The sequence below is a fragment of the Falco rusticolus genome, chromosome 6 (assembly GCF_015220075.1).
Source record: "Falco rusticolus isolate bFalRus1 chromosome 6, bFalRus1.pri, whole genome shotgun sequence".
NCBI lineage: Eukaryota > Metazoa > Chordata > Aves > Falconiformes > Falconidae > Falco > Falco rusticolus.
The window spans coordinates 24,823,820-24,849,020 of record NC_051192.1 but is presented as its reverse complement, the minus strand read 5'-3'; the positions used below and the strand labels follow the sequence as shown (position 1 = coordinate 24,849,020).

The 25,201-nt window shown below is 42.6% G+C and overlaps 2 protein-coding genes across 3 annotated transcripts in view; one reads left to right on the top strand and one right to left on the bottom strand.

The window, feature by feature from the left end:
- Window positions 1-18,805, top strand: SNX3 (sorting nexin 3). Of its 2 annotated transcripts, XM_037391470.1 has the most exons (4): window positions 9-317; window positions 14,062-14,157; window positions 14,523-14,647; window positions 18,128-18,805. In XM_037391470.1, the coding sequence occupies exons 1-4, from the start codon at window positions 156-158 to the stop codon at window positions 18,231-18,233; spliced, it is 489 nt and encodes a 162-aa protein (XP_037247367.1). In that variant the 5' UTR covers window positions 9-155; the 3' UTR covers window positions 18,234-18,805. The 2 variants fall into 2 exon arrangements, with proteins under 2 accessions (XP_037247368.1, XP_037247367.1); XM_037391471.1 differs by lacking the exon at window positions 14,523-14,647 and having other exon boundaries at window positions 1-317; window positions 18,128-18,187.
- Window positions 18,592-25,201, bottom strand: part of NR2E1 (nuclear receptor subfamily 2 group E member 1) — a 20,664-nt gene continuing 14,054 nt past the window's right edge. Inside the window, 1 exon segment of the mRNA XM_037391469.1 lies at window positions 18,592-23,530. Coding sequence (XP_037247366.1) covers window positions 23,368-23,530 — 163 coding nt within the window. The 3' untranslated portion in view covers window positions 18,592-23,367.

Sequence of the window (25,201 nt, the reverse complement as noted above, 5' to 3'; positions counted from 1 at the left end):
GGCGCATCCGTCGCGGCCGCGGCGGCGTGGGTGCGGGTTGCCGGGCAGTCAGCTGGCTGCGGCGCGATAAGACGGCGGGCGGCGCGGGGTGGCGGCGCTCGGTGCTCGCTCGCTCGCGGCCTGCTGCGCTCCGGGGGGAAGGCGCCCGCTCCGCCATGGCCGAGACGATCGCGGACACCCGGCGGCTGATCAGCAAGCCGCAGAACCTGAACGACGCCTACGGGCCGCCCAGCAACTTCCTGGAGATCGACGTGGGCAACCCGCAGACGGTGGGGGTGGGCCGCGGCCGCTTCACCACCTACGAGATCCGCGTCAAGGTGAGGGCTCGGCCCGGCGGCGGGGCGCGCTGGAGCCGGCCCCGGCCCCGCTCGCTGCGGGCCGCCCCTGCCCTGGCGCGGCGGGAGGCCGGGGGCGCCCCGCGGGGTACGCGCCTGCCCCTTCCGCGGCGGGGGCAGATAGGCGGCGGGGGCGGGCGGGCGCGGAGCCCCTGTGTGGGCGCTGGGCTTCGCCGCGGGCTCCGGCCGGCCCTTACGTAACCGGGAGGGGTGTCCCCGCCGCCGGGCCGCGGCTGGCCGTGCGGGGCTGCCGCCGTCGTGCCCTTCGGGGCCCGTTCCGCAGCGGTGCGGCGCGTAGCGCCGCGGGGGTAGGGCACGGCCGGGCAGGAGCGGGAGCAGGCCCCGGCTCCGGCGGGCAGCTGGAGCCGATAGTGACGCTCTGGTGGTAGCGAAGTCGACTCGTCTGGGCTGAGTTAAGCAAAGGGCAAACGCTCGCTGGGCACGGCTGCGCGCAGCTGCCGCTCGGCTGAAGTGCTGCTGTGCAGGGAGCCATGGCTCGCCGGCCTCTTGGTAAAGAGAAGAGGGCAAGCCCTCAGCTGTCTGAGATTTAGTAGTATGGGTGGATCTGCCCTGAGGAGGAGGTCAGGCTCAGCGTTCCAGCAGCCTCAAAAACCCGTGGGGAACGTGTAGGTCAGTCCAGTGGGCACATGTGCTGGGTCAAAGCTGGCTGAAGGGATGAGGTGCAGGTATGTGGGGGAGGGCTTCCTGGTTTGTTCTGTACCTGAAATGTAAATGGACTGCCTGATAAACAGGGCTGTTTCCTCACTGCCTGCTATCAAATAGTTTTTCTTAGTAGTACTAGACCCCTTCCTGGCTGGAAGGGCTGTGTTCACCGACTTGCCCTAAAGGCTAGTAGTCCTGAGCTTGAGAAAAGCTACATGAAGCCACTACTGTGTTCCCCGGTCTTTCTAGTTTCATAAGCAGGGCCTGGAGGGGTGAATGGAAAAATGCAATATCTGCAGCGTGGCACTTGACTGTGGCTGGTAGGGACTTGAGGCAGGGACCCTTTAAGTCTATACTGCCAGGGATAAGTTGGGCTGAGAAAGATGACCTCTTACAATTTTTTAGCTTTTTGTAGCTTGTGGTTGAGTTTACTACCTTGTGTAGCTTTACTCCATCACAGCTGATTGAACCTGGTCAGTTATTACAGGTGGTAATAGAGGGGGAAGAAGCCTCATTGACTCCCTGCACACATTTTCTGCCATATGAGTTCTTCTTTTGCTGAACACCACAGAGTGCACATTCTTTCATGACAGGGAAGGCCTCAGGTGAGGGCTGCTGCCTTGGTCGCTAAAATTCTTCAGGCAAGACTTAAAACCCTGTGTGGATTTTCTGGTATTAAAGGTCTAAGTTCTCAGCTTAGTATAACTTAAGTTAAAAAAGCAAAATCAGCTGAGATCTAAAGCTACTAGGGAGGATACTTTAATTCTGATGCTTCCAAGTTGTTGTGTCCAGTAGCTATCCTCATGTTTCAGGACATGTCCATAGGGTAGGAAGAATAAACTATATCAGTTGCAGCTTGTGTTTTGGCCTTTGTAGGAGGACAAACTAGAACTTGCTGACTTGTGTTGCATTACACTGCCCTTGTCAAGACCCTAGCTGTCCACTTGGCAGAAAGATCTAACTACCTTGCTGATAAGTATTTGTGCCTTAAGTTCCTGATGACTCTTCTTTCTGTGAGACTGAGCATTTGGAATTGCTGGATGCAGGCAAGATGATACAAAAGGGACTTAGCCATGATATGGTCTTGAGAATGAGACCAGATTTGCTGGGATTAAAAAAATACTATTTTTTAAAAATTCCCAACTGAAGTTTTTCAGCAGAAAGGAAAGCAGGTTTTGAGACAGGTTACTCTTAGCTCATGCACTATTTGGGGTAGAAAATTCTGGATTCCTGTTGTAATGGAGACCTAGAAGTGACTTGAACAAACATACATTGTGACAGTACTGGGACCTTTATTCTTATTCCCAGTCTGACTGCTATATAAACATTGTCTCCTCCATCTTCCTTACATGCATATATGCATGCCTGTATACAGGGCTGTCTCTTATATGATACATGATCATTCCCTTTCCAGTTGGGCACTACTGTACACATACTGCATCCATGCTATGTACATTCATAGCTATCATGAACTGTAAAATTGAGTTTTATATCTCTGTATGCTGGAAGACTATAGAGCAGGTAATACAAGTCATGCAGAATTGTTTGCTGTCTAAACTTGTATCAATTAACTGCTTCTTAGCAGAAACGGACCATGTTGCTAATACGCAAGTTTCAGCATGGGAGAAGAGTTCAAACTTGAATTGCTGTAGTATTGTATTTCTAAAAGTTAGACCTTGTACTACAAGCTGCTTGTTGAAGTGTGGCAGACAATAGCCACCAGCTAGCCTCTGTGGTTTTACAGCTGCTTGTTGTCACAGAAAGTAGTGGCTGTAGCTTCCCCCAACAGTGCTAGTAGTAGCAGCAGAACAAACCTCAGAAGCTGGAGTTACCTGTGTCACATCTGGAAAGCTATGTCTTCAACTAATGTTAACATTAAAACGTTAAGTGGTGCAGGTATGTATTGCTTAACTGTTGCCAAGTCCTGGTAGAAGCTACTGGACAGCCTCATGTTATGGCTGGAGATCATGTGAAGCCAGAAAATTGTCAGAGAGGACACTGAGATTCAAGTTTGTGTTGAAGCAATTAGACTTGTACCATTGCCATAGTGTTTACAAATTCAGTCCAAGGGTAATTCTGTCTTTATTGCTTTGTCTGAATCTCAAAGCTTAACTTTTTTTTGGGGGAAGACTGAGCTTGCCAGAAGACTCTTAAGCTGATGTCTGATAACTAGTACCTTGCAAAATATACTTGTGTGAAATACTGCAGAGTTCCCTCAAAGCTTTTATTGGCAAGTTTTCTACTGGTATTGCAGCTGAAGTATGTCTGTTTCTTGGAAAGCAACAAGTGGAACAACCTTATGCTTTAGTCCTTGTATTGCTGTATTCATCAAGTTCTGGTGGAAGCTGGAAAGCCTAATGGGGAACTCAAAAGTTCTGGGTAGAGTGCTCAGCAGTAAACTACTGGATAAGCAAGTTGGTTATATTTCAATACTTAGGAAAGTTCTTCATCATGTGTGTCTCTGTGCAGACTAGTAGGGTGGCTGTGCATTGTTCTAAGTGCATGGCACTTCAACAAGCTGTTAAGCTCATGAGTGCTGCAGCTAGAACATATATAGCACTTCCAGCAGGGCAGCTTACTTCAGATGGTCAGTTGGCCAAGGTATTGACTTTCTGAGCTTGAACTTGCACTAAAAAATGTTTTGTTCTTGGCAAACTGGACAAGGTTATGACAAAGCTTTCCACTATAACAACCACTATAAGGCACACAATGCTGTGGTATGCTACTACAGTGCAGCTTGGCAATGAAAGTCAAATTTCTTCAGTAATGGTAAATGATAAAAAAATGCCATCCTGCAGTGCTAAAATGGCAAATTTGGGTGGGTCATGTACAGGGTACTTGAGAATTTGCTTTTCAGCAGCAGCATTAGGCTGTGAGTTTGTACCATTCTGAGGTATCCTTTGTGTGAAGGCTTAGGGTGAGCTAAAAAGGAGAACAATGCAGGAGGGTATAAAGCCCCAAGTGCTTTTTCTAGTGAAATAGAACTTGACAAAGTAGTCATTGTATCTAAAGATACGAGACGATCACAGTATGGTAACTGTGCAATGGTTAAAACTAACATAATCAACTAGACTGTCAGCTAAAGTAATACAACAAACTGCTTTGCTGCCCTTACCTCTTGAGGAAGAATGTGAACCAACAGTTAAGCTCTCAGTGTAAATACTCTTGCATGCCATATGCTGTTTCTGATGAGTCTTTACTAGCTGTTCACTCAGGAGCTGCCACCAGAGGGGTGATGGCTCCCTTCTACTTGTTAAACCTTTTCAGGGTGGGCTTGTGCATGTCAACACTTTTCAACAAGAGCATGTTACTATTTATGGTGTGTAAGCCAGTCCTCCCTCTAAATTCCAGCAAGCAAACGTAGAACAAGTGACAGTTGTCCTACAGCGTATCTGCAATCCTCAATCCAGTTCCAGATATCATCTGACTTTTACTGTAGTTGAGACAGATTTCCTGGTAAGTGGGTCAACAGGAACATCTTTGCTCAGATTCTGTGCAACAGCTTCAGTTGCTAAATCCTTTAAGGAGACAAGTCATAAGCTTTACAAGCTAACTCCAATCCCAGCAACTGGTGACGCACTTCAGAGCCATACACCCACTGTAAAAGCAGTGCCATAGGAGATAAGCACATTGGTTAGAGTACTGTCAACAAAGCATGTGGGTGTCCAGGAACTTGCTATGTTTGGGAAGATATCGCTTTATTCACACTATTACATCTATTACTGTTTCTGTATTGGCTTCTGTGCTGCCCACTTTAATTGGGTTTGTCACCTAGACTAAAAGGCTAAATTATCTGTTCATGGTTAGTGAGAAATTGCAGGAAAGTCATTAATAGTCAAACTGACAGAACTAAAATAAAATACCCGTTACAGGAGCTACTAGTCCAAGTAGTTAAAGAGTTCTTTTTAGTCCAGCCAAAGTTAAACAAAAAGTCTGTCATCTTGGTTCTGTTATTTAATGTTGAATGGCCTGTTGCCTCTAGTCAGTATGATTAAACTCAGCATTAAGGCACACCATAGCTTCTCAAGGTTTGACAGCTCAGTGGGTTGTTTTGAGGTGTAGAAAGGTAATCCTTGCTGCTGTGTTTCCAGTTGTGAAATGTCACATGGGTGATGCTAGTGCTCTTTAAGGCAGCAGTCACCTTTCCTGTATTTTCTGCAGAAAGACTTATGTAGACCTGCAAAGGTACTTGACTGTGTAGGCCTAGTGTGGGGAAGGAAATGAGCACACAGGCTTTGAAGTGCCTCCAGTGTTAGAAATAGTATTGGTCCTAAAGGATCAGGCAAGTAAAGTATATTAAAGTACTAAACTTGTGCTGCTTTTGAAAGTCTGGTCTTATCTTAACCCATTTTTTTCCAAGACCTAGCTTGGATACAGCATTTGCATTTCAGCATATTTACACTATTCTGACTCAAGTGACTGATTTGAGTCTATTTTCTGTGATCAAATTGAGTCGGACAGTAAAACTGAAAGTATAATTTGCTCAAAAGCACTTGTCTTATGCCATGGCTTTGCGAAGTGGCACTCTTGAGCTGGTGAATGTGTCTTTGAAATGATCTGTCCTTGAATGGTACCAAATTTCCTGTCCTTCATGTGTTTTGCAGGGTTTGAAGTTGCAGACTTCTCCCACCATGGGAAGAATCAAAGCAGCTGGGACATGTAGTTAGCTTCAACATTGTTCAGTTTCATAGTCGTGAAGCTTGTGGTTGAGTAATGACTAAACACTGACTCAGTGTGGATGTGTTTAGGGATGCATAATCAGCACTAATGCTCTATTTTTCTACTACTGCAAATCTTGTGTCACACTAAGTCTGCTCTAACTGTAGTTAATTACTCTTTTAATATGCTTTTCTAGATACTGCTACCAGTTAGGTATTTTTAGACTCCTTCAAAGAACAAAAATGCACTGATTCTATTGACTTTGGCTCTCTGTTCTACAGCCCAGGTACTGCACCTTTCAAACATTAACTGTTCCATTGAGCAGTGATTCAGAAAAGGATAGCTGGAAGGCTAAGAACTTCCCAGGACACTGACTAGGGAGAAAGGGCTTGGACAAAAGAAACTTGCAAAGCAAGGAGAATAGATTTACAAGTCTACTGCATGTATTAGCTCTGAGCAGCTGATTTTTCTGTAGAGGTTTTTGATTAAACTAGGTTCAAGAGCCTAGTCCAAAGGCACTAAACTAGTTTGATGTTGGTGTCTGTCACTGTGTAAATAAAATAACCAAATTTGAATAGTACTTCTTTATTAGTATATTATTTTAACTGGGGACTTGGACTCTTTTATTTCTGTGCATACAATGCAGGCCTTGATTGTCATGTATTAAGAGTGCACTCTAGTACAGTGCTGAACAGACCAAATCAAACGGAACAATGCCTAATCTTTGTAGGACAGATGGCTGTGATCCAGGTAGGCATGTGATGCCAGAGTGTTTTGATACATCTTTATTTTTAGATGGCTTGCCAGGAAAGTGTCAGCTTGAACTTTAGAGCAGTCAGGTCTACTGTTTTTCATCTGGGGAAGTAAATAATGCAATGTAGATTTATGAGCTTCTAACTGTAGGGAAAGTATTCAGAGTTTTTTTAGTTGGTAATGCAATGCCAGTTGTGCTACTGGAGGCTATTTTAGCAAGTACGTAGTCTGAAAGTCCTGTGAAGTTACAGCACTGATTGAAGGGTCTGAAGTTGTGGTTACTGCCGTAACTTTTTTGACAAGAGAAGGATGGAGAAGCCCTTACATTGTAAAATATTTGGGTTTATATCCTGATCACAAACTGAAGACGTCTGTGAACATACTCCTTCTGTGGCTGTTTCTTGAGAATCCAGCTCAAAGCTTCTGTCATGGGAGAATCTTCTGGGTCATATGACAGTATAGTTTGTGTTGGTCACAAAGCCAATCTTGAAAGTATAACTATAAGCTAGTGTATAGCAGCTTTACTCTAAAATCCAGAAGAAAATGAAACTAATCTGAAGTGGTTTAAAGCCACCACTATACCTGGAAATAAAGGTTCAGAGACTTTCTACGGGCTTAAGCTGCAGAACCTGCCAAGTGTTGTGGTATGCTACAAATTAACAAACAGGAGCTATCAGTGTTTTTGTAGCTGTTAGGTGGCTACTTAAGAATGCAAACAGTGCTGCTCCAATAAAAATGGAAATACAAAGAGATTTTTTTTGCTACTTGGTATACCTGCTTCTATATTGCTCATCTATTTTTGCATATTTGAAGTGTAGGGATACTGGACTGTCTCTAGCTTGCAAAGCACATTAAAACCAATAAAAAATAGCAATTGCAGCAGTTCACTGCAAATTTTTTTTAGTCCCCACTTGACTGTAGCTGGTAGATGTCAGCTAGTGATGCTAAAGCATCAACTTCAGGTGATCCCTTTTCAGTCCTTCTCAATAAGGGATGAATGGTAACATTACAGTAAACTAAATCAACTGTGTAAAAGTAGCAATCCCTTCCCTTTAAAAGGAATATTTGGTATTCCAAAGGAGGCTTTGGCTTTCCAACCCTGAAACAATTATCTAGAGTTACTGATTCTGTCTGGGTGTTGCAAAAGCTGTTGCCTGAATGTGTCCTCCTTTAAGTGGGCTCCTGCTTTTACCTCTGGCTTCTGAGCATGAAGCCTGAAGAATAAAGCATCGCTAAATCTGTTTTTCTAGACTTACCATGCTTTGAGCCTTTTGACTGTGGCATACCATAATTCAGCTGTTCATGATGTTGGTGGACTTGATCAGGTGATGGTAGATGCTGTTTGGCAAAACCCCAGGCACTCTATGCTTATTTTCCTAGAGAAACTCTGGACTGAAGGCACTGGGCTTGGCAAGGGTTAGCTCTTGTCTAAAGACCAATAGTCCTTGTTGTGTTGATGTTGGGATTTTGCTGCCTTAGTCCTTTAGATGGAAAACATCCTTGTTCTGTGTTGTGGCACTGTGGAGTGGGAAGCTTTATAGTTCTTGGTATAGCTTAAGTCAGCATTGTTTGAAACTTGGGTGTGTATGTATGGTCAGATTTTTCAGCGTTCTATTAACTTTAGACTTTTTGCATGTAGTGTACCCTCAGTAGACCTGGACACCAAGTGGATAAAAGGGGCGGTAGAACTCTTCTTTGATCAAAAGGAAACTTGGGAAAATAACAACCTCTTATCTGACCTTTTTGCAGTGGGGAAAGAGGTTTTCTTTCGGTAAAGTACACAGCAAAAATCTAAACTTCTAGCAACTGAAGTTTAGGGCATGTTTGCCTTCTTTCTTGCTTTTCATAATTGTAGGAAATGGGGAGGCAGCTGCTTATGTCAAGTCGGGAAGGAAACAAACCACTGGCAAAGTTTCTGCAATAACAGTGGACTGCTGGAGCCAGCTTCTTGTACTAAAGGACAGCAGGCTTTTGCATTAAGAAAACCATAATCATTTTTGTCCACCCTGAATGCTACGTACTGTAATACCCCAGAGCTCCCATTGGTGACTAAATGTAGCCCACAGGGTGTAGTCTCTTGACAAAGATTACAGCTTGTATGAAGAGACAGTAAGAAGCTCGAATTTAGCTTCTGAGAGTCAAGGCCACAAACTTCTATCAAAATTGAGCACTTTGAGTGCTGTATTTCACTCTATTTTAATGGAAATAGTTGTATCAAGGCTACCATAACCTGCTTAAAAATGTAACATCGAAGTGGGTGCTGTGGCAACAGTGGAGCTTTATTCTGAGTCTGTAAGGAGTGGGAGACATGGCAATGCAGTGCTGCTGCTGAGCGTTACATTGGCAGATAAGGAAATTAATCAAACTTACTTCAACAGCAACAGCTGTGGAGCTTCTGCAGTTGTGGGGTGGGCTGGGCTGCAGTGACATTCAGGGTTAGTCTTGTGGAGAGTCGGCATGCTCCTTGAAGGAACCCAAACGCTATTTGCATTCAATTTATGTCTGGAAACAAATATGTAGGAGCTGTTTGCAAGGTTTTTTCTACTCACTCTATAAATTAAACTTGTCTAGGTAACAGAAAACTTACATTCATTTATAATGCTAATTAATTTTATTTCAAGTACCTCGTTTTCCTTCTGCATTCAAGGTAACTTATGTACTAGAATGGCTGCATTGGTGAGCTGTGTATCTGAAGCTGAATGGGCAGTATTGACTGTTACTCAAACTACTTGTATTCTGCCTGTGGAAGTCTCCTCACTTGTATACATAAACAATTTTTGGACTTCTAATTGGGCGTAGTTCAGGGATTCGTTGTAGTAACAGCCAAAGGCTGTTTTCTGGTTATCCAAGCTACTGTCTTAAGATTGTCACTTGCTTCTGATATGAATTGGGAACCTCCTGAGCTTGGAGTTGGACTTGTAGTTTGGACACGTTGTAATAACATAATGTAGCTGAAGAAACACGCTTACTGTGAATATGGGTTTTGCCCTGAAATCTGTTAGCAGGCAACCACTGCTTTCCATTAGGGAACACTAGATAAATTACTACAGAAACTCATTTGGTATATGAGTGGAGGAGCGCAGGAGTGACCTAAGGGTCTGGGTTTGTCATCTGCTGTTTAACTATGTAATTTAACTCTGCATCTGTTCTGACTATGTTTATTGTAGCGTACTCGCTTGGCTGTTAACTCATCCAGCAGAACAGACTGTTGATTTAACAGTAGTCAGAAAGCCTAAAGGCTGTCTGCATATAGTTGGTACAAAACCAGTGCTAGACAGAATCTGCCTGGTCTTAGCATCTTTCTATGCTTAGAATTTTGGGCTATGTGGGACTTGGGCAGAGCTGGTTTATTGTTCCTTCTGGAATAATGCTTTATCAGCAATTGTGACTGGTGACTTATGGTTGTCTAATGTCTTGGGTAATGCATAATCCTCTCAGGTTGAGGGCTTGCATTCAAACTGCTAAGAGCCATTATTTTGAACTAGGCAGTTGTTGGAAATGTTTTCGATAAGTGAGACTAATTATTGCACTGTAAAATGATTGCTGCAATAATTATGCTGAACTTGTCAGAGGAATGAGCTGTGCTCCAGGGGCTATGCGAAAACTGGGTCGTGAGTTTCATGACATAGACTTCACAGATCAGCAGGCTAAAAAGCCAACACTAATGCTGGATGAGCATGGGGAGGAATGTTTCTAAAAATGAAACTAGTCTGACTTCAAGTTTTGTACCTTACTCTTACCTCTGTTCTAGCAGGCAAACAAAGCATTAACAGTGTTGAGGATAGCTACTGGCACCTCGGTGACTAAGCAAGGATAGCTCAACATAAACTGAAGCTGAGAATAACTTTTTTATATCTGGTATGATCTTGAAGTGACACTTCAATAGAAGTTTAAAGTTTCTGCTGACACCTTAGGCTTGTCTCCTTCTACCAAATTCTTGGCTAATGAGAACACATGCTTCAGCAGCTGTCTGGCTTGCTTAATGAAAACCATCTATCCATGGTAGTAGATGGAGGCAGTAGGACATGCAGAAACCCTTCTTACTGTAGGAAAAAAGTGGTCTGGTCAAACACTATAATAATCGTGAATGAGAAAGGCACACACAGTAACTTCAGATGTGAATACATCCAGAGTTAAAAATGGGGAACAAAGATGTAAATAGGTTAAGCAGTATGAAACGGGGCTCTCAAATTGCTTTTTTTAAATAGATCCTAACAGCTGCATATCTGAGTGCTACTCAGTCAATACTGATTTAACTTATTGTTCAGCTTGTTCATCAGTGACCTGGATGAAGGGACAGAGTGTATCCTCAGCAAGTTCACTGATGATACAAAACAAGGAGGAGTGGCTGACACCCCAGAAGGCAGCACTGCCATCCAGCCAGACCTGGCCAGGCTGGAGAGATGGGCGGAGAGGAACCCAATGAAGTTCAACCAAGGCATGTGTAGGGTCCTGCACCTGGGGAGGAATAAACCCTTGCACCAGTACAGGCTGGGGCTGACCTGCTGGAAGGCAGCTCTGTGGAGAAGGACCTGGGAGTTCTGGTGGACAGCAAGCTGCTCATGAGCCAGCACTGTGTCCTGGTGGCCGAGAAGGCCAGTGGGATTGTTCTGGGCTGCATTAGGAGGAGCATGGCCAGCAGGTGGGGGGAGGTGATCCTGCCCCTCTGCTCTGCCCTGGTGAGGCTGCACCTGGAGAGCTGTGTCCAGTTCTGGGCTCCCCAGTTCAAGAGAGGCAGAGAACTACTGGAGAGGGTCCAGCAAAGGGCTATGAAGATGGTGAGGGGACTGGAACGTCTCCCTTATGAGGAAAGCTGCGAGAGCTGGGGCTGTTTAGCCTGGGGACAAGAAGACTGAGAGGGGATCTTACAAATGTCTACAAATATCTGAAGGGCAAGTGACAAGAGGATGGGGCCAGGCTCTTTTCAGTGGTGTCCAGGGACAGGATAAGGGGCAACAGGGAGGTTCCATCTGAATATGAGAAAGAATGTCTTTACTCTGAGGGCGACAGAGCCCTGGGACAGGCTGCCCAGAGAGGCTGTGGAGTCTCCTCTGGAGACATTCATATCCTGTCTGGCCATGATCCTGTGCAACCTGCTCTAGGAGAACCTGTCTTAGTAAGGGGTTGGAAGAGATGATCTCCAGAGGTCCCTTCCAGCCCTGACTGTTCTGTGATTCTGTGATTTCTAGAGAAAGAAGAACTACTGCAGTTTCTGGGTTTTAAGAAACATGAGGTTTAGAAGTTGATATCAACAGATAACTCTAATTTGTATCTAGGCCAAAGGTCAGGGGACGTGCACTTTCTTTTTAGCATATAGTTGTCAAGTTGACTTATATGCCACTTGATTTAATGGGAGCCTTCTAGCATACTCTTCTAGTTTTAATGTTTCCAGTGCTTATGATCAAAACTGGAGAAGACATTTCAACTCAGAGTAAACAAGTATTCTGTCCTTTTCTCTGACTTGTTGGCTGGGCTGGCATGTCAAGTTCAAAAGGGAATGTAGAAGGTAAAATGAGCTCAACTGGTACTTCTACCCCCACACTGTACCTGTAAGCCTGATATGATGTTTAGAGATTAACTTTATAGAGCTTGTGCCCAGAAGCATGAAAAGAGTTCCTGAAGACCTGGGAACTTGGTGGTTTTTAGCTGCTTTTGTTTAGTTCTAATCCTTCTTATAAGTAACTTGAGAGGAGAATGGAATATCTTTTGCAGGTGAGAGCCTATATGTTAAATACTGTAAAGCACTTTCTACCCGAGACACTGACAAGGAGTTGATGTTGTAATGTGGCAGGCTGAACTTGGTTAAAAAGCCAATAGCTGAAATCAGAGAAAAATAATCCAGTACTTAACTTCTGGGAATCTCCTTCATGCACTCTGGGAAACCTAGCTTTATTCACTCTTGAGTAGCACATTCTTATCAAGACAAGAGTGTTTATTTATAAAGCTTGACTTATGGCATAAGAGTCTTAAGTGCAATTTTGTTATTAGTCACTAGTACAATCAACAATGATTTACCTGGGAAGGAGAGCTTGAATACTTTTAGATCTTTAGCAATAAGAGATTTCATAACGAAATACTGTTCTGCACTTTGTCACTTGTAAATCATGGCCTAAATAGCATCATGTGAAAGTACACAACTAACTTCTCAAGTACTTTTGAACTGTGGCAGCCAGAAACTTGTTATTGGCTGGCAATAATACAATGGCCCGTAGTCATAGGCCTGCCTAGTACAGGAAGGGATCTTTGCAATCAAACCTGTTCTGAGCAGCCAAAAGTATCACTAAATAGCTTAAGCATAACATCCTACAGATGATATTATAGAGGGGTATTTACTCAAACTGTGACCAGAAGCTGAGAGAGATGGCTTGCAACTTAAAATAAAACAACAAAAAATAACAGGCACTAGCTGAGTGCTTATGCCACCAGGAAAACTGTGGATAGCTGTAGTTCCAGTTGAACATCAGCTTCCTAGGGTATTCCTCAAGAGCCTTCTTTAAGGGTATATTAAGACTGATAGTGAATATGCAGTCTGACAATGGTAAGCTTTATTCTGTTACTGCTGGTTATGTATAGCAATTACAGACTTTTGGTCTTGCTTTTAGTAGGTCATAACTCCTACATACATTTTTGTAACACTCTAGCCAGTTTGCTGTCTCAATGACATTTAAGCTTCAGATTGTGGTCTTGGAGCTTTCTGTTTGGGGATGTCTTCAGGAGAGTGTTCTCTCAATTACTACTCTTAAAATAACATGTGCGTTGAATTACAGCAGTGAGATAACACTGTACCCCAAGAATGAACAGAGGGTAATATAGGCTCTTGCACAGGTTAGTGCAAAAGACATATATCAGGGTGCTCATGTATTTAACATGGTCTTGTGCAGCATTATAGTCTTGCTCCCATTTGATTTTTCTTTCAAGGCTATTAGAGTTGGGTGCCGACTCCTAGCCTCATTGAGGAAAGCTCTGCCTAATCACGCTCTGCTTCGTTTAACTTTGTAGCAACAGTCTAATGTCATCGGCACTGAATGTTGTGTTCATCTCAGCCTTGTTGGCTTCTTTGGAGCTATACAAACCTGGCAGCTTGTACTATCACATCTTCAGCTTTATCTGGCCTGAATGGATGCACTGTAAGATCTACTGGTTTTGTTTTTAAAGATGTTGGAGGCCATGTTGTATCAGGTAGCAGGAAAGTACAGGAAGCTTGGTTAATGTCCTATGCTGTACCTGAAACGCTCCCTTGAGTGCAGTAAGAGGAGCCTATGTGGATTAAGAAGACTTCTTCTCTCCCCTGGCCTTCCAATTCTGTACTGGCACTGGGAATCCAGCTCTCAAGACAGTAAGAACAGAAGGCGCTTGTGCAGTCTTAGGAAGCATAAGGGGCCAGCAAATCTGCTATTCTCCTAGGTGGTATGGTGGCAAAATACCAGTGATTAGGATGCCATATATGTAGGTGGGGTCCACAGTTAAGCAGTTTGAGGCACAGCTTACTCATGTAGCTTATAGGGCTTTATCTCTATTCCTGTATCTTGAGTGTTTCTCCATAATGTTTTTGCTGAAGTGGCGCTAACTTGTAACTTGAGCTGAAGCAAGAAATAAGCTGTTTTCGAAACTTCTAACTTACCTAATCAATAGCTTATGTTCTTGTTTTCAGACAAATCTACCTATCTTCAAATTGAAAGAATCTACGGTCAGAAGAAGATACAGTGACTTTGAATGGCTAAGGAATGAACTAGAAAGAGAAAGCAAGGTGGGTAAAATGAAAGGCAAATATAAGTTTTCATAGACACACAATAGTGATGCTGAAGTGTTACCATTATTTTATAAAGCATATAGAGCAGATATTGTGGTTGAAAATATCCAAAACTAAACTGTTGTCAGTCTTTCAGTAAACTTGGTCATATCATAGAAGCTGTTTAATGGTTTTGAGTTAATTCAGAGTTAAACTACTTGAATTCAACTTACCTCTGTGGGCAGATACTGTTCTTCTCTGGCGATGTTTTATTACTTCACTGGGGATGTGATTGATGAATCCTGTAGGAGGAAGAGGTGGCACAGGAGGTGTATAAACTTGCTTACAGGCTGCACTTAAGGACACTTTCCTAAATCTTTCAGGTTGTGGTACCACCTCTACCAGGAAAAGCTCTTCTCCGTCAGCTCCCCTTCCGAGGAGATGATGGCATATTTGATGATGCCTTTATAGAGGAGAGGAAGCAGGCTCTTGAACAATTTATAAACAAGTAAGTGTTGGGTTTAGTTATCTAGAAACAAACCCTGGAACTCAGCTCTGGAAAACTGAACTAAAGCTGCTAAACATCTAACTATGGTAGCACCTCTACATACTATACATATAATTCACATATTCTCACAGTAGGACATACTAACAGTGCTCATTCAGTGTTTAGTTTGGATATTTTAATGCTTACCTGAACAGCTGAAATGAATGTTAGCAGTGGTGTTAATTTATGCAAATTACTACTAAAATTATAGCATTCAAAATAGTTCTACTTTTTCATTTCTGAAAAGGTATCCTCCACTGGGTAAACAATGGAGCTTACAGTAGGCTTTACAGCAGTTTACTTTGCAGATGCGAGATATTATCAGCTTGTATAATGATGCATATTTTCTCTAATTATCATGAGAGATGTAAAGATCTGAAGATGTAAAAACACTACCTGAGGTCCATACACATGCAGTTTGAAATAGACACTTTGAGTTTTGTCCCTGCTTTTCAAAGGATAAGCAGAAATTATAACAGTCCTATGATTCTTTCTACCATCTGACGCTACTAACTGCTGTCTGTATATTGACCTGAAGAGCTACTTTAATCTCTTTAGCCATGTGGATCCAAACAGCGGGTAAGAATTAACACTATCTGTTAACTGGCTCTTCTGGTCTCTAGAGACAACACTGTTCAGACCAACTGAATTTGGGACTGCTCCCTTCAAAAGTTCAAGCTTGTCAGTTCCACTAGCATTCTAATCTTGTTCAGCAGTAGTGCTGTTTAACAGGGACGTAGGATGCCTGTGACTTAACGCAGAATTTACAAGAATCTGCTTGTCAGTTCAGGCATGTGGCTTAGAGTTGCAAGTGACTAGTTTACTGAAACAATCTTGTGCAAATAAGCGGTATAAAATCTCCAAGTTTTTCTTAACATAGTTGCTTGTAGGCTCAATCTACAGGTATTTCTAATGGTTCTGAGCAGCTAAAATGCTGTAGACTGCTCTTTCCTCTGCTTAAAGATGAGTGGAATGAATTTGCAAGGCATCTAGTTTAGCATTTACACTACATGGAGGCAGATGCACTTACAGTAAGATGGACTGTGTTGGGATTTTTGAGCCTGTACAATCAAGGCAGTCATGACTGTAAAGTACAACTTTTATCCATGCAATCTCAGAAATCTACATTAGATGAGGAAGGTGTGCACTTACTGAAAGTTTTGTATGCAAAATCTAGCAGTATATGGGGGAAGAGGGCTGTTTATGTTCTGAAGCAGCTGATAGCAAAACACTCAACTGGAATCTCTGAAGAGCTCAGTATAGTTGACAGTAATGGAGTGGCCAGTTTACTGGTATCACTTGTTCAGATCTATAGCAAGTAATGCATTGATCTTGTGGAAGTGTGGAACTTCTTGGTCAATTTTTCCTCCTTTGAAACATAAAAGCAGACTGTTAATGTAGATATTGATATGATGGAAGACTTGAGTACAGCTGGAACAAGGCTTCTCAGGCACAACTGCTAGCTATTCAACCTCATCAATTTATTCTAGTGGCATGACCAACTCATCAAGCAAACATTATTAATTAAAGTTTTGAACCATCTAGAAGCTTTAAAGTTTATACAGAGTACTCTGGGTACTAGTGATCTTGGACCTGAAGGTAATTTGCATAACACATTCATGTTACTGTGTTCTCAAAGCTGGTCTAGGCTTCTAGAACTAGAGGAGAGTCCCTCAGAAACAGTATCACTGCAACCAAAAAAATCTTGGTGTACCGATGTCGGTTCTTGATATCCAGGAGTGTTAAGATGGATGTTGTTGAGAAGCTTTGTCAAAGTCACAGCAGTGCAGCTTACTTGAGTCAGCTTTCTTGGGCCAGCTTGCTGGTACCACCATCAGTACTACCTAAATGACATTCACAGGGGTGGCTATGTTGCAGTGCTCTTGTCTGCCTGAACCTGACTTGGGGATATATGAAAGTTTTTGAAGTAGTAGCTGCTATGTGTAAGGTCACCTTAGTGAAGAATACTGAGGCAACACCAATGCAGAGTGGGGTATTCATGTGAAACAAAGAGCTGAATCATATCTAGTCTTGCAATTCAGCCACCAGTTTGCCAGCCTTCTTGAAAGAGAGAAGGAATATGTCACTGCCCCATCTTCTCCTGTATATCTTTCTCCTGAAGTTCAAGGCCAGCAACTTCAGTCTGATGGGGGTAAGAAACTCAAACTAGTTATTCTAGATTCTTCCTTGTTAACTAGTGCTTGAGACTGCTGCCCATTTACTAGAACCTGGCAAGATTGATAAGTTTTATTACTGTACTAGAAATAATCTGTCAATGCTGAATAGGAGAGTTCAACTTCCTCATTAAAGGACACTCTCAATGACACATGAGAAGTGACAAATGAATTGTTCTGTCATGAAATAAGCAACAATAGATACATTTGTAGAAGATGCATAAAAGCACTTAGAAGTGCTGAGCCACTGGAGCTGACTATGTGCTTAACTTAGTAACTTCCATTTAGGGTAGAAATGTTCTGACAGATATGGGGACCATAAGACTGACACAAGCTGTCCTAGCGAGGATGGGGGGGCTTTCTCAGCGGAAGAAGCCTGTCTTGATTGACTGACCTGGATGTAACTTTTTTTTTCAATCCAAACTGCTTTGGGTTTTCATATCCATAAGTGATCACTTTCCAGGGGTTCTGATTCTCTTAGATTTTTACCTACACAGAAGGCTGTGTGGTATTTTAAGGAACTAAATGCAATGCCTTGTGGTTTTTCTCCAAGCTTGGCGATGTCTTCTAAGTCAGTTTCAGCTCCTTTACTGTTAAAAGGATGGTGGCTACGTCTATATGTGGAACAAAACTAAATCTACAGTAGAGATGCAGATCTAGTCTAGAGCAGACACGCTCTATCTCCTATCTTCGATATCTAAAGACATCTGTAATTAACAGAATAGCCAGTACCCTCTGGCTGTGCATCAGTGTTGCTCGTGTGCGCTAGGAATAGTGTCCATGGTAAGTCACTGCTCTAAAGAGTGTCAGAGCCTTCAGAAGAGCTTCACACCCCTGTTGGAGTAGGTCTGTAACTCTGCCTGGGTTAACTGCTACTGACTGAGCACTGAGGGATTCAGCAGCCTTTGGAAAGGTATCCCGTGTCAAAGACATGAAGACCTGTAAAAATCTACTTGGCTTGCTTCACTCTAGATTTCCTAACGCTAGGATGGGGTCTTGGATAGTTCTCTCAGTTGTAGGTGACAGATGATGGCATAACACGCTTCCAAATGATCAGAGGTTGCTCAGGGTTTCTATAGGCTAACTTCACGTGGGGGACAGCGACAGATCTTGCTGCTAGACATCATTGTAGTTGCCAGCAATGAACTGGAAGTGGGATCTATGCCTAAGTGCAGAACCATAGGTTGTTGGTATGAAATCTTGCTGTGCTGGCTAGCTGCAAGTAGACCCAACTTGTTAGCACTAATGCTTGTTTTTTCCTCTCCAGGGTTGCAGGCCACCCACTGGCACAGAACGAGCGCTGTCTTCACATGTTCTTGCAAGATGAAGTAATAGACAAAAACTACACACCATCCAAAATAAGACATACTTGAGTTCTGAAACATTGTTCTCAAACATTAGTGGTTCTTATGCTTGGTTTTAAGAGGTTGTAGTTTATGGTAGCATGCTGAGGATAAACGGGCACGAAGTCTCCACTAACATCAGTACACTGCTTGGTCTTTGCATATGCTTTATAGCATTAAAGAACTCACTTGCCTTCTAGCTAAATCCCTCTGAATCCTTGATTTAAGAGTATTATACTATGAGACTATCCACCCCTTGCAATGTCTCACAAACCTTTCCACTCTTATTTGCAATGACTTAATGTTTACTGACTTGGCCTTACTTGAACTTTCACAGTTGTAGTGTCACACGTTCACTTGTATTTGACTAAACTGTTATGCTGTTTCCGAGGTAGTCATCTGTCTGAACTTCTGTAGAAAGACTGCTTTATTTCTGATTCCTTGTGTGAGAAACACTTATGCAATTGTCTTCAAGCTTGTAAAACACTTTATACTGAAGTAATGAGGGAATTATCTTTATATTCTGTAAGAGGAAAAAATCAAATTTATATACTAAATAACTTGTCTAAAGTTTTGAAATAAAAGTGAAAATGCACTTCAAATGTTTTGTCACTCTTGACCTTGAGCATGGGGTATCTCATGCTTTCTGAGAAGCAGGGACTTGACTATACTAAGTGAACTGGTGTTTCAGCCTTGCTGTGATGCTCCTCTGCAATGTAGCCTTGTGTTACTAACAGCCAGCGCCAAATACCCTTAAATGCTGGCACTCGCTGCTCAAGTATTAAAGAGCATATAAAGGTATTGAAGGCTATTCCTGTGTTGCGGAGCCAAAGCTGGAACTCCATTTATGGTAGGCAGTCAACAGATCTGTGGCTTCTGTAAGTTTAGGAAGAGGGTACCTTTCTACTTGGCATGAGAAGCACCGATCCAGCTTCAAGTAACAAGTGAAAACTGTACCATCCTACAGAGAAAGGAATGTTGATATAACCCATTATTATAAATTCAGTCCTAGATTAAAGTAGCTCTGCTCTACAACTACAGCTGGGGACATGAAATCATACAAGCCTGCTATGTGATTATAGGCCACTTCCTTGATCATTAAAGGAAAGGGAAGCTGTGGCATTGTGCTTGTATGACCACTGGTGAAATGCAGGTTGTTGATGCCTGAACGACAGTTCACAAGCAATACTGCTGGAGTTTTCGTTTCCTGCTCCCCCACCCCCTCACTAGATGCTTCTATGGCTGGAGAAGCTTCCTTAGTGCTTCCAAATGTGACATGGGAGTTACCTATCCGTATGCTCTTGAAAATGGATTTGAGAACACTAGCAGCAATCTGATCCAGTGTTGTGTGCTGTTTGGTAACAGTACAAGTTGGCTTAGACTTAGCTTGGCTGCTTTTTCCTTTGTATATACTTGCTACTGTCTAGAACATCCTGCACAGTTACTAGTTTTAATTAACTAAGACTATTAACCTCATTTATGGAAATTCGGATGTAAAAGATTGAACTGACAAAACAGGGGTAGCTGGCTGGATTACATGTAGTACTCCTGACTAGCTACACTGAATAGTTAGATGCTCAAATAGTTGCTCTTTCTCCTTCATACTTAGTAAAGACTGCTGAATCTCTCCAAGCTATATCCCAGTACAAACTGGATCTCCTGGCTTCTCCCAGTACAGACTGGGCCCTGTCCCAGTATAAAGTGGAACCCCTTTGGCCCACTCCCAGTGCAAACTGACAGGTGTAGGCCAAAGCACCTGAGCCTAAGGATGGCAGGGAGTGTGCTGATGTTTGATTTGGTGTTAAGTAGTCCTGTGCAGAGCAGAGAATTGGGCTCAATGATCCTTATGGGTCCTTTCCAAATCAAGATCATCTGTGATTCTATCATCAGTCCTTTTCATGAAACCAGGGACCAAAACTGACAGAGCCCACTTGCAACCCAGAGCTGTCTCGCTTTCAACACAGTCTAGCTTTTTCAATAAGTTTTCATTAATGTAAAATTAATTCTAAAATTCCCTGTGCTTGTTAAATCACACTTAAAAGTTGACTTACTCTTAGAAATGGGGAAGAAGGGCTAAATGTATGTGAAGTTTTATTATTTGGGTTTAGATACATAGTAATGTATTATTTTTCCTTTCTCAAATGTTCTTTTCTGAGAAGCTACCTCCAGAAATCAATGTCCCATCTTATCCCTACAATACGATGACACAATCTGTATCATTTGCTGTGGAAAATAAATACTAAGTTGAAGAGGGAAAAGCTGCATGCTTGATGTGGAAGTATTTCTGTTTCCAAAGTGAAGACTTTGGAGTGTTAACCTCTGAGGTTGACAGGACATCTGCACCGGACTCTGGAATTTCACCTCACCTTCAGTTCTTGAAGGCCATCTAGAGACCTTGATTCTAGTCTAGTGTAATTGGTTCTGTTCCTGTGCAATCTGCAGTACTGGGAGGAAGACATGATCTGAGATTAGCCGTGCCTAAACCACAGGGAGCCGGGCATTGTTCCCAGCTCATGAGTCCGCTCTGCAGCTGGGCTAGGTCCTGCAGGTAAAAGGATGAGATATGGGCGTGCACCTATTGCCCTGCCTGCTTTGCAACTGCGAGGAAGCCAATACACTCTGTTGCATCTTCTGGCCTGGGTGATCTAGGGACTGAGACTACAGCACGCTGCAGAGTCCAGCTGCCTTGCAGCGTGGATGCAGTTCATATTTATTGCTGCTCCAGGACAGCAGCATGAATCTTACTGAAACGAGTGTTCTGGCATGGGGTTCGGCACAGCACTGGGTTCAACTTCTGTAGCTCGTAAACTGAATTGTCACAGAGTGGAGAACCACAATTGATTTTTCTGCCCTGTACAGTTGTTTTTAGTGTAGAGAGCAGAAAATGATTGCAGGTTATCACAGGTGCAGGAAGAACACTTCATAAGGTGTTCGTTGGCTTCTTTCTAAGAATGTGCTATGCCCTGTGGTAAATGCACTCTCAGGTGCTCCATGCTGGTTTTAGTTTTAATAGATGTTGTGAAGCGCTGTAGTCCATGCTTTGTCACAGCTGGCTCATCAGAAGACTGGTCTTGTATACTTTATGGTCTGGCTGTCTTGGAAAGGATAGAATGTGAGACCTAGCAGACTGTGCAAATGGAAGAGAGTTGAGGTGAAAACTTTGACCTCTGAAATGCATCTGATTTTTGTGCTTGGAGCCGGTGGAGCTAGGATTTCGCTTGTGATCTGTATTCCTTGACACTGAAAACCAGTGAACCATTGATGTACGCTGCACATTTCCACCTGTCATTTTAGCGTGCATGGCTCTTTGGTCACTCACTGCCATATGAACAATGTGTTATATTTCCCTTGTCCTATTGCCAACTTGTTCTGTGCATTGGGAGTTGCTTACCTCTTTCTTCGGTGTGATTACACAATTGGACACCTTAATAAAACCTCAGAATCTTTTTAATTGAAGCAGTGGTTTTATACTCATCACCCTTTGTTAGCTGCACAATCCACCAATATTAAAAACTGTAAAAACACAAAACAGAGACTTATACTAGGTTAGACCTCTGATCTGTTTAGTATTGTGTCCTAGAAAAAGCACTGTGTCAGCTCCTGGAGAAGGGAACCTTGCAGCAGGTGTATATTTGAATTACATGAAACAGCTCTATGCAGGACCTTAAGGTTCCTTTGACCCAAGGCAGGATCACCTAAGCTGTTCCTTTAATGTTTGTCTAACCTGTTTTTGATACCTCTGATGATGGAGACTCCACAGCATCCAAAGCAATCCATTTTATTAGAGAATAATATATCTGTACCCTGGTAGGTAGGGTACAGTGGAAGAAAGTAATTCAGAAGTAGAAGGACAAGCATTAAAAGAAAAGTGGAAGGTAATTTAAATTCAATATATTTTTATTCTTTGTAAATACAATGAGTACAACTTTTTAACTTCACAAATCAGTTAATCCACTTTGTACAGGAAAAGTTTTACTCATTCTATGATAGTCCAAGTGCTGATTTTTCTCAGTGCTAGTTCCTAATAACAAATCAAATTTTGAAAAGTACAGCAGCTATCTTTAAATGTTTTTTCTACATTTTTCATACATCAAATAAGCAGCTTATAACGTTTTTTTGTGTGTGAGAGGGTGTAGGCAAACAAGGCTTCAAAATTAGAACCTGGAGTTTTCTAAAAAGGCATTGGAGACTTTTGGAAATTGTTAGCATTGTATCAGTCAACAACCTTTATTTCTTTGAAATAAAATTCCTTCCATTGATTTTTTTTTTATAGTCATTTCACTTCTCTGCACATCTCACTGACAAAGAGTTTGGCCACCGTTGCCTTTGGTTTCAGCACTGTGCCATCGGGACAGCCAGCAGGACACTGAAGCAGTCATCTCCATTGTATTTGGTTTTGCTGTTTTAGTCTTCCTTTCTTGACTTGTGTCTTTTCAGGTGTGTGTGTGAACGTGTGTCTGTGTGTGTGGAAGAGGAAGGAGGGAAGGTCGAGGAGGATGTGTATAAAGCTCTTCTGTCTTTGAGATGTTAAATGAACGAATTGTGGTGACATCCACATCAAAGATCACCAGTTCATTTTGCAGGAAGAATGGAGCTGCCGTCATAAGCTACTTTTTAATCAGTTCTGAAGGCCACTTCATGATGTATTATAGCAGAAGCAATGTTTTGGTAACCTGGTCTTAAATGTTGCCTATCATATTAAAAACATTTTCCCAACATAGGCTACTTTCAAAACAATTCTGAAGGCCACTGCATCTCGTGTTACAACAGAAGCCAAGTTTGGTCACCCAGTTCCAAATACTGAACAAACTAAAGTACCTTCTTTCACATTTTGTCTCAGATCTGCCAGTTAAATGAGAGAATAGCAGAGTCTTTGTTAACTATGACTGGCATCTGAATTGCCTCCATCCTGTAGTAACAGGAATAGCAGCCAAATTCCAACCACTTTCACTTTTTCTGTAGAACAAAGCATTCTCTCCATGATCTAAATCACTCTGTTCAGAGCAGCAGAATCATATCTACCGGGGTATTTTTTTGTCAATGGGTTTAAAGGCTAAACATTCCCAGGCTTATGCTTCCTGTAGATTTTGTTAGTTGAGGCTTATTCTCCGTAGATAAAAGTTCTTCTCAAACTGTCCATCCTGATTGTTTATTTTAAGGTAATTTATATGTCACTGGATTTGTACATATCTGAAAGCAGTCTTGTAATTGGTACATTCCCAATGGTCTTTTTGAAAAACACTTCTTCTATTGTGGACGGACTAATCGAACGTAAAGCTGGTAAAAGCAATAAAAGTTTTCCAAAACGACAGGGTTGCGTGGGATACCTGGGAGACAAAGAGGGAAAAAAAACCAAACCATTATTGAAGTTTTTAAGGTTTTTTTTGAAGAAAGTCTTTTACTTTATAGAAAAGATCGATATTCAACAAATTGTATAGATGGGTGCTACCTGTGCTAAAACCCTGTGTTTTGTACTCATGTGAGCATGAAAGTTGACCCCAAGGAAAACTGTCTTAGTGGAGGTTAGCAGAATATAAACCAATGTCTCTGAGTTTTGATTAGCTCCTTTGTTTATTCCCTCAGAGCAGTAGCAATACAGAGACAGGATCTGCTCTGACTTGGCCCTCATACAACATCTATGTTGTTGATGCAGTTCAGGGAAGATCTTGACCTGTAGTAAATACCCTGTTATCTAAAGTGCAATTTAAAGAACTTAGACATGGACTTCACAAGACCTGTCACAGCTTTCCCCAGAAGTCCTGAACTGACTAGAGCAGCTCTTGCAGAAGGTGTTAGGGGGACTCTTCAGAATTCTCCCCAGTCCCACCACTCTGAAGTGGTCCGTAGGAGGAGGCTACTGATCCGTTCACAGCCAGCTGTTCTAGACTGTGGGATTGTACTTTGCATAGTACAGTTTGTGTGTTCCTGGGCTTACCTTTGTATACTTTGTGGGATGAAAGCTACAACGTTTACAGCAGCTTTTAAGATTCCTGTGTCCCGTGGGACTTATCCTAAATGAGACAAGGGGGAACATTTTCTTCCCAAATAATGATTCTTGTCACGCTGCTGTGGCACCGAAATGGGATTCACAAGTTCTGGGGTTTTCATTTCAACCCGAGGACAGACTCAGGGTAGCATTTTGGAAGAGACATTTACCTTCCTTGTGCCCCAATTTCTGTGTCTGCACAATCGGGGAAATGGCATAGGGATTAGAGATCTTGGGTGACAAGCTGTCATACTGCTGTGAGATGTGATGTTTGAGCATCACTGTTAGTGGTATTTAATTGAATAAAATGTAGAAGAAAATGTAGCCTTCTGTCCCACAGCAGTTGTCACTTCCCCAGGGGAAGATTCTCCTTTTAGCCCTTTTTCATTTGTCTGAATAAATTGAGGTGCTGGAGTGTGTCCAGAGAAGGGCAACGAAGCTGGTGAAGGGTCTAGAAAACGAGTCTTATGAGGAGCAGCTGAGGGAACTGGGGCTGTTTAGCCTGGAAGAAGAGGCTGAAGGGAGGAGGCCTTACTGCTCTCTACAACCGCCTGAAAGAAGGTTGTAGCAAGCTGGTGTTGTCTCTTCTCCTAACGTAGTAAGTGATCAGATGAGAGGAAGTGGCCTGAATTGCACCAGGGGAGGTTTAGATTGGATGTTAAGAAAAAATTTCTTTGCTGAAGGGGTTGTCAGGCATTGGAACAGGCTGCCTGGGGAGGTGGTGGAATCACCGTCCCTGGAGGTATTTAAAAGACATGTGGATGTGGCACTCAGGGACATGGTTTAGTGGTGGACTTGCCCACGTTAGGTTAATTGTTGAACCTGATGATTTTAAGGATCTTTTCCAACATTTTCTATGATTCTATGATTCTGTTTCATCAGGGAATGCCAAATCCCAGCAGGCTGACAGCTGATGTATACTTGCTGTAATAGCCCAGTCCCCATTTCAGCATCGGTGGGGAACTTCACCCTCACTACGTGAGAGCAGGGTTTTACCCCTACACCTGCGAGA